This window comes from Ovis canadensis, chromosome 3, assembly GCF_042477335.2.
Source record: "Ovis canadensis isolate MfBH-ARS-UI-01 breed Bighorn chromosome 3, ARS-UI_OviCan_v2, whole genome shotgun sequence".
In the NCBI taxonomy this organism is placed as follows: Eukaryota; Metazoa; Chordata; class Mammalia; order Artiodactyla; family Bovidae; genus Ovis; species Ovis canadensis.
In genome coordinates this window covers 8,463,145-8,475,876 of record NC_091247.1, presented here as the reverse complement: position 1 = coordinate 8,475,876, position 12,732 = coordinate 8,463,145, and the positions used below count along the sequence as shown (strand labels likewise).

The window sequence follows — 12,732 nt, the reverse complement described above, 5'->3', positions numbered from 1 at the left end:
AGCCCTCAGTGATATTCTCAAATTCCCTGGACCCCGGGGGGTCAGACTTTCTTACCCTAAGGCTGCTGCAGCCTTGGGGAACCACTGAGCTACTTGAAGGAGCTTTCTGTGATTCAGAGAAGCTAAGCACTTGCTGGAGTTCACTGTGTGGAATCATTTCTCAATGAATTAATAATAAGGATTTATTGAGGACATGTGTTCTGGGAGCTGGTGACATGCTGGAGCTACACCGGTCAAAACAGTAAAACCATCATCCAAAATTAGAGGTGATGTTTATTGAGTTCTAACTGCCTGCGAGATCCTTCTCCGCCCCTTAATCTGTTTAACCCTCTCAACATCCTGTGCATGAGTACTTTTATGATCCTCATTCTACAGATGAGAAAAGTGAGACTCAGAGAAGCCAGCTGACCTGCCTAAGGTCACCCAACCGGCAAAGGGTAGAGCTGGGATTCAAAACCAGGTGTCGAATCCTCACTCCTGGGTACTTCCCTGTGCCACATTGCTTAGAAGTTGTCCAATAAATAATTTGTGGCACAGCGTCTTAACATTTACACTCAGCGGTGTTGTTTGGAAGGCAAGTTGGCAGTTACGACAAGCTGGCGAGCCCATGGTTAGAGAAGAATTTGTGACAACCCATATGGACAGCTATATGGCAACAGGGCATTTCCCAGCAAAGGTTCCCCTGGGCTGACCCTCTGCACGCTTTGCCTGCCATGTGGACAATATGTGGTATGGCCTGTTGAAAACATTATTTTTTTTTTCTTCCAGAAATGAACATGTTTCATTCAGTAGTGGCATGTTTCTACAGTAGAAATAATCTTTGTATTTTAAAAAAAGTGTACAGTGCTCTCTGCTTTCTGCTCAGTTTTGCTGTGAATGTAGAACTTCTCTGAAAAGATCTATTTAAAAGAAAAAATAAATAAATAAAGCAAGCTTGACCAGTCCAGTTGAATCCCACCATTTGGAATCAGGGATACATTAAATCCCAGGCAATACAGGGCCTGGTCAAGTGGCTCCTCACTTGTTACCAGACTCAGTAACATTCAAGAGAATGCATGGAAACCACATCCACGGTGCCTGGTATCCAACAGGGACTCAATGAATTGTTGCAGAATGAACCAGCCATGGCTATGTTTTGCATGTCAACATGGATCGTTTTAGTATCCACTGTTGCAGGGCATGTCTCTCAGATAAGAGGAAGAAGCACACAGGATCAAACACTGTAATGGAAATCGTCAGACAGTGCACATGTGGGCACACGAGGCCACTCCCACCAGACCCCCCATGTGCCCCCCTCCACTGGCCATACCGGTACTATAGGCAGGGGAGCTGGGGCTCTCGGAGATGGGAGACATGGGAGAGTGCAGGTCTTGGATCTGGTCCATGCTGAGTGCACAGTTGCGGATGGATTCCCGAGGGTGGGGCAGTGATGTGCTGTGGAGCAGACACCTTCATGAGCAAGGAGCCCAGAGGTCAGGGTCCTCAGCTAGCATTAGGACCCCCACCTCTGCCTCCATCCTAGATCTGCTGAACTTCAGAGGCAGAAAAGGCTTAGAAATGATCACATCCAACCTCCCACCTGGCAGGTACAAAAATTGAAGCCCAGAGGAGGAAGGACTTGTTCAGTCTACAACCTGTACAACTGTTCTCTTCCCTGGGAACCTTGCCCCCAACTTGGAGAATGGCCTGGGGAGAGAGGTTAGCAAGAAAGATGGCCAGGCCAAGGGAGCCAAACCCACCATCCTGGTCTCTCCTCACTGATCCCACACTATTACTCAGGATGCCTTGGGCACACATGGCTTATAGATCCTGGCACTGTTTTATCACTGGTTCCAAACCACAGGCCAAGTGGTTACTCCCCACAGGGTATCCAACCAGCAGTTCCTTGGCTGACAGCACGCAGTCCAGGCCCAGGGAAATGGGACCTATCGAAGTGCTGAAGCAAGCACGTGAGTGCTAAGTTGCTTCATTCATAACTGACTCTTTGTGACCCTATGGAATGTAGCCCGCCAGGTTTCTCTGTCCATGGGATTCTCCAGGCAAGAATACTGGAGTGGGTTGCCATTTCCCATTCCAGGGGATCTTCCTGACCCAGGGATCGAACCTGCATCTCTTATGTCTGCCTGCATTGGCAGGCAGGTTCTTTACCACTAGCACCACCTGGGAAGCCCCAAAAGATGGCACGTCTTGCTGCAAACAGCAAGGGAAGCCATAGAAACTAGGGGCACAAACTTTAGAGTTGTGGACCTGGGTCTGAATCTTGGTCCTATGACTCTCTAGCAAGCAGTTACCCCTCTTCAAGCCTAGTTCTCATCTACAAAGTGGACAGGAGCCACCTCCCAGGGGGAAGTGGGAATCAGGATGAGAATAGCATCAGGAGAGGGCCGGGTGCACAGTAGGGCTTCAGGAATGATTTGCAGCTGTGGCTTGTCCTCGGATCAGGGCCCAGTGTCACCAAGCCCCAGACATCTGGGTGTCATCAAAAATGTCGCTGAAAACATTCCACTTCCTGTGCGGTGGTTTGCAAAGTGCTCTGTTCTGATGCCCACCTGGGCCAAGTTAGGCGGGGTGAGGTGGCGTAGCATTAGCAATAGGGATCAGGCCCTTGCCTGGGACAGGACAGCACTCAGGGCTCCTTCAGACCCGAGGGAGCTTTCTGAGTTAGGGCTCTTTATAGGTCAGCACGTGGAGGCAAGAGAGGAGGAAGGTCAGGGCCAAGGGCGCACAGCTAGTTGTAGCAGAGCTGAGACAGCGACTGGGCTCCACACCCCACTCAGCACGGCGGGAGCTTCCTCTTCTTGTTCTGCACACACTGAGGCTCCAGGGCAGTCATTTTACCCCAGACCAGTGTGACTGGGCCTCTCCTTTTCCCACCAGCACTCACATTACTGACACCCCCACTTGACAGATGGGAAGACTGAGGCTGAATGCGGGTTCTCACTCACCTGGTGGGGCAGCCATCGCTGCGGGTGACCTTGTCGGCAGTGAGCCCATCGGTCATAGTGACGCTGCGCCGCTTCATGTGGCTGCCCTTGGGGCCTGAGGGGCTGGCAGGGCTGGCAGCCTTGCCCCCGCCCTGGCCCAGGCCATAGCAGGCCTCCAGGTAGCGCAGCGGGAAGGTGCGGTTGACCGGGCAGTAGATGATGGCACCGCTCTGCTCCGACACAGCCTTGCGGCTGCCCACATGGTACCGCACCAGGGCCGGCACATGGTCGAAGCTCTCCTGCTCGAACAGGTACTGGATGTGGGTATAGCTCTCACCCGCCTTCACCACCACCTTGTTGATCTTGAAGTGCAAGGCCTGGTTGCGCCAGCGGCACGTGAGCACATAGTCACCCAGGCTGGTGAGTGAGTCCCGGATGAGGAAGTCACCGTTGCGCTGCACCAGGGTCTCCGAGACCTGCAAGAGGCAAGGGTCAGGCTGGAGCAGGGTAGAAGAGGGCCAGACCTGGGGTCTGGGGCACGCAGTCAACAGAGACAGCTGAAGCTTTGGAGAGGGACCCAACGACTCAGATCCAGAGGGTGCATCTCAGCCAGAAGCCATGGGTCAGGGCACAGAGGCTCGGACATGGAGCAACATAGCACTCTGGAAAGGGAGTCCCCAAGATCTGAAACTCAGGTCTCAGACCTACTCCTTCTCAGGGATCTCACTGGGCAGAGTGAATTCCCCATCCTTCTTCCTCCAAACAGCCAGGGCTCTGGCATGTCTCTGGGCTGAATATCCTCCCATTCCTGCTCACCTGGTGAACTCCTATCCATTCCACAATGGCCTGTCTCCTCAGCACTCCTTCATTGGGGCAGCCCACACCCCCTGCCGGGCAATCCATTCTTGAGCTTCTCCCACTGGGTTCTGACTGCCTGCCTGTCGACCCCCACCCTGGACTACCAGCTGTCGAGGGAAGTCACCGCCTATTTTATCTCTGCATCCTTGGTGCCCAGCACAGGAGCTGGCAGAGCTTTTACTTGACAAAGATTTATAGCAAGCATGAAAAATGGAAGAACAGGTGACTGTTAGCCCAAGCCTATGCCTTAGCCCAGAAAGTCGGCCTTATCAAAACTGAATCATTGAAGTGCTGATATTTACTAACCAAACAAATAAGAGGCTGATGTATAGACCTATAACAGTACCTAAAAATAATAGTGTTAATAATAATAACAACCACCACCACCATAAAGGACAATGTTCATTGAGCTCACTGCATACCAGACATCATGTTAAGCACCTCACATGCATTAACTCATTTAATTCTCACGTGCTAAGTTACTTTAGTTGTGTCTGCCTCTTTGCGACCCTATGGACCATAGCCCACTAGGCTCCTCTGTGTTTGGGATTCTCCAGGCAAGAAAACTAGAGTGGGTTACCATGCCCTCCTCCAGGGGATCTTCCTGACTCGGGAATCAAACCTGCATCTCTTATGCCTCCTGCACTGGCAGGAGAGTTCTTTACCAACAGAGCCACCTGGGAATCCTCACAACCAACCTTTACAGTAGGTACTATTACTAGCCTCCATTTAATTAATTAATTTATTTAGCCACACCTTGCAGCACCAGGGATCAAACCTGTGGCCCCTGCAGTGGAAACAGAGTCTAAACCACTGGATCACCAGGGAAACCCCATACCCTCCATGTTATAGGTGAGGAAACTGGGGCTCAGAGAGGTGAAGTGACTTGTTCAAGGTCACACAGTCAGTTAAATGGCAGAGCTAGACCTCATCCCAGTCTACTCTGATTGAACCCACCGAACAATAGTCAGAGCTTTTCTGGTCTGGGATTGGCCAAGGCAGTGGGGGGAAGGGTCTAGGGCCGGGGTCCCAGCTCAGGGCCCACTCACCTCACGTGGGATGCGGCCGTGATACCAGGCATGGCTGCGGAGATCTGTGCTGCTGAGTTTGAGTTCTTCCTCCAACTCCTTGTGCAGTTTCTCAGGCGATGAGTCCAAGATGTACTTCTCCTTGGAGAACTAGGCGGGAGACAGCAAAAGTTGGCATCCAGTCTGAAGCCCCTTCCTCCTTCCTTCCCAACCTCCCCCACTCCAGGTGAACTCACTCCATCCTGGGACCCTGGGAACACTTAGGCACAGATGCCAGAAAGGTTCTCACCCATGAGTCCCTATCCCAGTAGGTGTAGAGGAATCAATTAAATCCACCAAAAAGTGCCTACTGTGTGCTGGGCACTGCATTATTGCCAGGGTAGACAGGGAAATAAACAAGCCTGTCCTCAAAGAAGCTCCTTGTCTAAGACAGGAGGCAAAAGCAACACAAGTATTACAGCAGACTGCAGTCAGCACCACAGTACTGGACAGCGGCAAAGAGCTGGGTAGCTTTCAAAAGGGAGATGCAGTCTAGGCCAGGTAGAGTGGTCTAGGAAGGCTTCTTGGAGGAGATGGCACTCACGAAATTCATTTTGTACCAAGGACACCAAACTGATCTTGAAGTAGGGGGAGGGAGGATTTCTACAAGTGGATAAGACAGCAAGTACTCAGGTAAAATCGTGGACAAAAACAGGGCTGTGTGGATGAGGATACATTCTGGGACAGTGAATTATACAGGGGTGGAGGAGGCAGCTACAAAGAGGGATGCAGAGGCCCATGCCAAAGGCATCTGTGATGATGTCCTTTACCGTTCACAAAGCCCTTTCTTCCTTGCTATCCCAACCAATCCCTGCTAGATGGGGCAACCAGCCCAGCAGGGAAGCCCGAGGTCACTCATTGGGGATAATGCCCAGGATCCCCCTTTCCACCTGCCCAAGAGGGAGATTCCTGGTTTCCTGGTTGCTGTGGCCTGGGGTTGGACGACTAAGAACAGGGAGATGGGAGTCCCTGCTGCCAAGTACATTCCCACCACAGAGCCCAGCCCAATTCTCGCTATGTTGTGTGAATTCCTGGGGCCTCAGTTTCTTCCTCTATAAAATGGGTACAATTGCAGAACCTGCCTCCCCAGGTTGCAAGGATGAAAGGAGACAATACAATACTCCAAAGCACTGCAACCAGCCCATAGACGTGCTTGTCACTGAGAATATGTAACATTGCTCCCTTCCCCAACTCCAGGCCCCAAAGATGGCTGGTCCAGGATGGATAGATCTGGCCCAGAACTGACCAGGCAGCAAGACAGATGAAGGGGGTCACCAAAGGGCAATCTCTCCCCAGGAGCCACTCCTCACCAGGGTCCAGCAGCCTCCAGTCCACTCCCTGCCTCCTCTGACCTTTCACAGTTCTCAGAGCCTAACCCTTCCACTTCATTTGTTACCCCTCTGCTTCTACTGCCTCAGTTTACCTTAATCTACACTGCTGCCAAGACACCCCATTTCCCAGCTTCAGAGAGATCTAGAATTTCTGACTCCATTATTTCCACACTGGTGGAACCCCAACTCTAGGACAAGTCTTATGCCAGGGGCTGAATCCAAGGTCATCAGTACAGGCAGCCTCAGCCCTGGAGGAGCTATGCAGATACTGACAAGCAATCCTAGGGTTTCTGGATGCTCAGAGACACACAGGGAGCTCCAGGAGGAGATGAGCATGTCCCTCCTCATCTGGTCAGGGAGTCCCTGAAGAGGTGATGTCTCCACCGAGGCCTGAATGAGCCAAGCAAAAGGATCACAGTGGGGACAGACAGGCAACCAGGTGGGCAAGAAAGAGCTCTGGGGAGACAGTGGCAAAGTCGGGGCCCTGTAGAAAGAGCTAAGGCCCTGGGGGTGGAGGAAGAAGCTTCAAAAGGGCTGGGGGGTGGCAGGGGCAGGCGTGGCAGGGCTGTGAATCTGTCTTGGAAAGCTGAGATTAACCCAGAGGCCACAGCAGAGCTGCAAAGGGTTTTGAAAGCATTGGGGTAGGTTCGATCAGCTGTGTGGAAAGGGCCTGGAGTGTGTTCCAGGCAACGGCAGGGCAGGGTGGGGTGTTGGGGTGGGGACTGGGGGAAGGGTGTTTAGACAACCATTGATGGGGTGCAGGGAAGAGGGTGGAGGGGGTCAGAGAGGATTCCAGGCAGATAGCTTGGGAAGACAAAGAAATACTCTCCAAGGTGGGCAAGATTGGTGGCAGGAGCAGCTTGGCCATGGGCTCATAAAATTCTGAGCTTTGAGGAGCCTGTAAGGCTCTGGGGACAGATGGTGGGAGTGGGTGACATAGATGAGTGCTCAGGGAAAGGCAGGGCCTGGAGACGGGGATTCTGAACATCCCCTGCCCAGGGTAGAAATTGATCCCCCAGAAAGGCAGGGAGTTCCAGAGTGAGCTGACATTTGGGCCTTCTCAGGTTCCTACACTTCTCCATGGCATTCCCTAGTCTTCAGGGTCCTGGCCCCTCTCCTAAACCACACCACACCCTGGGGAGGGAAAAGTGCAAGTCATGGGGGAGATTCCTCCTTGATAAAGAGCATGCAGTTGAGAAGTTGCCCCAGGACCACAGCTGCAGCAAGAGGGACGGGGGGAGGGGGGGAGGCCCGGGCGGGCAAAGAAGGGGAGGGGGCTGCGTGGGAAAGAAACGGGTCCCAAGACTCTGCCTGACACTGTGTGGCCTTGAGCCAGTCAGTTTCCCTCTCTGGGCCATAAATAGGGGGTGGGAGACTGGGCTCCGCTTTTCCAACCATAGTCAACCGTTAGGGAGAATCTGGCCGACGAACTGGGTCGTCCCTCACACCTGAAGTTAGAGAACCCTAGGGTCCCTGTGCCCTCTTCCTCACCTTCGACCCGGGGGTCCCTAGCTCCCAAGAGGAGTGGGTGCTGGGGCGCAAATGCAGCATCCCCGCGCCCGGGAGCATTGCTATTGGCCAGAGATGATCTCACCGCCTCCCGGCCCGCGAGCGCCTGATTGGCGGGTGCGGGGATGCTGTGCTCAGCCGCCGGCAGGGCAGTCATTCAGGCGGGCTCGAAGTGTGCGTGCGTGTGTGCGTGTGCGTGTGTGTGTGTGTGTGTGTGTGTGTGTGTGTGTGTGTGAGCCTGGGGGAGCGCAGAAGTGATGCACCCAGCGTCCCCCAGGAGGCTTGGGAGGCGAAAGCGTGGAGACCCCGGGTCAAGGTCTTAACCCCTTCGCACCAGCCAGACCCCTCTAGCTCCCTTCAGTCTGGCAACCCTAAGCAAAGCCATCCCCAGATGATGCTCCGCAGAGAGGCGGGGTCCGAGTCCTCCCCTCCACCCCCTTCCGTTTAACCCTTTCACCGCCACGGCGCCGTCCCGCACTGCCCGGCCAGCTGGGCTAGGAGCCCCGCGCCCCAAGCATGCCCGAGCCCACCTAGAGGGCAGGAGAGTCGCGGGCGCTCCGGCCGCAGCCGCAGCAGCATCCCCTCAGCTTCCCGCCCCTCTCTCAGCCTTTGGAGCCCGGCCCAGCGCCCCTCGGTACAATGGGGGAGTCAGTCTGCCCGGGTCAGATGCAGGGGCCGGAGTGCTCGCGGGAGAACCGGCAGAACGCCGGAGACCCCATCTCCTGGTACCCAGTGCCCCAGCTCAGCTCCTCCCTGCGGAGGAGGCAGAAACGACCGGAACGGCAGCCTCCGCAGCCCCGAGTCTCGGGAGGGGCGGCTGGACCTTCACCCTGCGGAGCGTCTGGGCGCCCAGAGGTGAGGCTGGGGCGACCCCGCCCCCTCCCGCAGCCCGCTGCCCGCAGCCCCTGCCCCGCCGGACCCTGCACGGCGCCGTAGGCTGAGGTTCCCCCAGCTACCCCGGCGAGCGCCCGGGGTCCCAGCTCAGAGCGCCTAGCGGGGGCCGAGCCGCCCCCTCACCTGCACCTGCACGAAGGAGCCGCGGTAGAAGCAGCAGGCGGCGGCCGACAGGGCGCTCCACAGGCTGCACCGCTCGGTCATGGTGGGGCCGGGCGACCGGTGCTGGGACGGTGCAGGGGGCGGCGGCCGGCGGGGCAGGGGCGCGGGACCGACCGGGCTGGGCACCGGCTGCGCGTGCCTCTCGGCGGCGCGATTACCTCATCGCCTTGTCGGGGGAGGAGCAGGGAGGCGGGGCGGGGAGACCCCACCCTCCAGCCAGCCCCGGGAGGGGAGGGGGCCATTGTTCCTCCCTCCTCCCGCCCCCGACTCCCCGCCCCCTCGCCCCCCAGTCCCCCGCCCTCCAGCCCCACTCGCCCCGGCAGCCCGGAGTTGAGGACCTACCAAGGGGGACGTCAAGAGGACAGCAGGATGGGGCGGGCCGGCAAAAGGCTTGGGGGAGGGGGGCGGGGGGTCCTGCCTCCCCCACTCACCTCTCCCCTTACTGACCCGGAGAGGGCAGGGATTTTGAATTAAACCATGTCTAAAGCTGGAAAAATCCCTGTAGACATTTGACCAAATCCTTTGTGGCCTAAGGAAATCTCCCAGAGTCCAGGATTTCTCATCTCTGACTTGGAATCAGACACTCTTCTGGGAAATGCGGGATGTCATTGACAGACTGGGGGTGGGGAAGAAAACTCAGTAAGGCTCTGGGGTTTGGGAATCAGCCTGGCTTCAACTAGCGGTGCCCCACCTCCACCCAACCAGTCCCTTCTCTTGCAGCCCAGACTTACTCATCTGGAAAACATACCTGTGCCGATCTCACAGAACTCTGGTAAGCACTGGCTGAGCTGATGCATATAAGCTGCCAGACATTAAGCAAGTACTCAAGAAATGCCTGCTATTGTTTTCAAGCTTAGTGTCTTAGAATCCGGACCTTTGGCCATAGGCTCTTCAGTGCAAAGAGTCATTGCTGACTGCATCAGTCAGGCCTGGAGTTCAAATCTTGTGGCAGGCTGTGTGACCTTAGGTAGATGAGTTCACCTCTCTGTTCACCTCTCAGATGTTTGATTATTTTCTGTAAATACATCTGAAGCTCTGAGCATGGACATGAAATTTTATGGTCTTGGAACTTCAGAATCCTTGCCTTAGAATCAAAGTACTTGGATTATGGTCTGAGAACCCTGGAGTTCTGGCAGCTGAGCATGTAAGATGAGGAATGGACTTTGGGTAACTGACTATTGATTCCATTCTCTTCTGAGGCTTAAAGCTAAAACTAACATTCCTTTAAGTTCATCCTTTAGGGGACTGTTCAATCAGTTCTGGTGTGTGGGTATTCTTTCTTTTATAGCATTTTTAATTACATTTTTCAGCCCCATAAACTAAAGGAAAAATACAAAGCTAATAATCCTCACAGGGGTCTCACTACCATCAGTGATGGGGATCTCATTACCTTGCCACTGGGATTTGTGAGGTGCTGAAATACATGCCTCTGTGGTCTACCACTGGCTTTGGGGCTGGTTCTCCCTGAGGCCTCTGTCCCACTGTGAGCCAGAGCTCTGGATGAGAAGCCAGGGCCCAAATCCTGGCAGCAGCTCCAGCTCAACTTGCTATAGCCCTGGGCTGCATTTCCTGGGCTCACTCAGCTCACTTTCTGACCTCACCCACACTCTTACCTTTGCCTGGATCATCCCACCACCCGTCTCTGCTTATCTTTATCTCCTTCCCAGCTTTCTGTTTGGAGAGAGGCTGTTGGTGCATATTCCTGGTCAATTGCAATGGCTTGGCTTCAATGCCTCCTCCTCCAGAAAGCCTTCCTTGATCTCCTCATTCCCAGCTCCTGAGCTGAAAGTCATCTCCTACCTCCACAGCCCCAATGGCTTCTTAATCAAACCTTCTGCTGATGGTAAGGGGCAGCAATCTGAGCACTTCCCACAGTGCTCATTACTGATCACTTACACAGGGCTTTCCAGGCAGTATTGTGGGTGATGGAAAGTCCCTGGGGTCAGGAACCAGACAAGATGCCCCCCTGAATGGGCATGGATTCATTGAGCCCATAGCAACCCTGGGTTGGAGGTACCACTGTTATCCCATTTCACATAGGTGAACACCGAGGCTCAGAGAGGTGACACACACACCTAAAGTCATGTGGCAAATAAGTAGCAGGTCTGACTCTAAAATTTGGGTCCGCTGGATGACAAAACACAAGCCCAAACCATTGAGTGGTTCTTTGATCCCACATGGGCCAGGTGCCCTTGAAACACAGGGTCTGGTGCTCCTTGCCCCGTGCTCCGTACTCAGAGAGAGGGCCTGGCTCAGGGTGGTGCTCCCGGATGAGGAAGGCCAAGAGCTCTGTCCATGGTCTTGGCAGCAAATAAACTTCAACAGCAATCCCAGTTCAGCCCTGCAGTAGCTGTGCAGCTGTGGGCAAGTCACTGCACTTCTCTAGGCCTCAAGTTTCCCATCCATACATGTGCACAAGAAGGCCCAGTGATGAGGGGAGAAATCAAAGACCTCATTCGTATAAACAGCTCAGAACTGACTCCCTTCCAGGGCCAACAGCCAGCACAGGACTCTGCACATAGTAGGCACTCAGAATGTTCCGTCATATTGTGGTGGTTATCATTATTATTTCAAAACTGCATTTTCAACATTTCCTGTGCTCAGGACAAGTTAAGTTTCTGATCAAGGCGACTGTGTTATCTGTGATGAAGAACTGAGTCATCCTTTCCTGCTCCCACTTCCCAGTTCCAGCTCAGAGACCAAGCAGGATTAGAGCCCGTCTTCCCCTGGGGGCACCCCTGGGGCCCTGTCCAGCTGGCAGCTGGATGGAGTCTGGTGGGAAAAAACACTGGGAAGTCCTGAGGTTGGGCCAGGAAAGAATGATGGCAGTCCTGGGAAGAAGATGCTTGGAGTGAAAGCAGACCCCTTAGGCTGCCCTGACCCCTAACCTTCTCCTTCTGAGAACACTGGGTGAGGTCTGACTTCTAATGAGGCCAGAAAAGGACTCTGCCCTTCCTGGAACTGGCTCTGGGCCCCCTCAGTGTCCCCTGCCCAGCCCCTCTTACCTTCACATAGTCCCCGCCAGCCTCCGGCTCTGCAGTGGCCCTGGAAGGAGAGAGAAAGGTGAGTGGTTCCCAGCCCTGCTGGCTCCTCAGCCGCTAGCCTCTGCCCACCTGCCTGGTGCCAGCACTGAGCACCTGCAAGACTGAGCACTGTGGATGACAGCACTTGCTGGAATTGGCAGGCTGGGTACTTCTCCACTCTCCAGCTGTGTGACCCTGGCCAGGTCCCTTCGCCTCTCTGAGCCTGTGTTTCATTGGGTTGTCTCGGGGCCTCTGGGAGCTGATGAATGTCACATGCTTAACATAGCGCCTGCTTGCTGTCTTGACTCACCTTTAGGACACTGTGCTCTCCCAGTGTTCACTCTCCACCTCTTCCCTGACTCCGCGCATTGGTGGCCCCAGGCTGAGCCTCAACCTCCTCCCCTGCAGCTCTACTACCCTCATCACCTCATCAGAGGGACCCACCCAGCGGCACATCACCATGTCATTGCTGGTGACAACTGGCTATGAACGTGATTCCCCTCCCCTCAAGGGTGGCCTGGATGGAGCCTGGAGAGGTCAGAGGCCAGGGGTGGCTGTTGTTCCCAAATAAACACATATTTATTCCTCCCAAATAAATATCATCCTTCCTGGTGAGGACCTCCATGAGCCACATCCCCAATCCTCAGCCTTAAATGCCCTCCCTTCTCTGATGCAGCCTGGACTTCCCCTTCAAAACGAGACTCAGAAACCCAACTGCTTCCTAGCATCTCTTCTCAGATGTCTGAACTTGACTTTTGCATCCAAAGCAGGACTACAGATCTCCCACCCCACCCAATCCCCCATGCCCTTGCTCTCCACATCCGCTTCCCATCTCAGGAGATGTCAGCTTCATCCTTCGTGTTGCTTTGTTTGGCCAAAAACCCTGTGGTCCTCTGTTCTCCCTCTCTCACTCATAGTCCACGCCCAATCCATCAGGAAATCCTGTGGGTCTCTTTCCAAAATA

The 12,732-nt window shown here is 54.5% G+C and overlaps 1 protein-coding gene across 3 annotated transcripts in view; it reads right to left on the bottom strand.

The window, feature by feature from the left end:
- SH2D3C (SH2 domain containing 3C) overlaps positions 1-12,732 on the bottom strand; it is a 33,307-nt gene that overhangs the window by 6,641 nt on the left and 13,934 nt on the right. For 2 of the 3 annotated variants that reach the window (XM_069582334.1, XM_069582335.1), the window contains 4 exons: positions 11,751-11,790; positions 4,832-4,960; positions 2,946-3,400; positions 1,310-1,434 (listed from right to left, as the gene is read on the bottom strand). In XM_069582334.1, the coding sequence (XP_069438435.1) occupies positions 1,310-1,434; positions 2,946-3,400; positions 4,832-4,960; positions 11,751-11,790 (749 nt within the window). Of the gene's footprint in view, positions 1-1,309; positions 1,435-2,945; positions 3,401-4,831; positions 4,961-8,706; positions 9,362-11,750; positions 11,791-12,732 lie in introns of those variants that run through there. The other variant, XM_069582336.1, reaches the window with a different exon arrangement.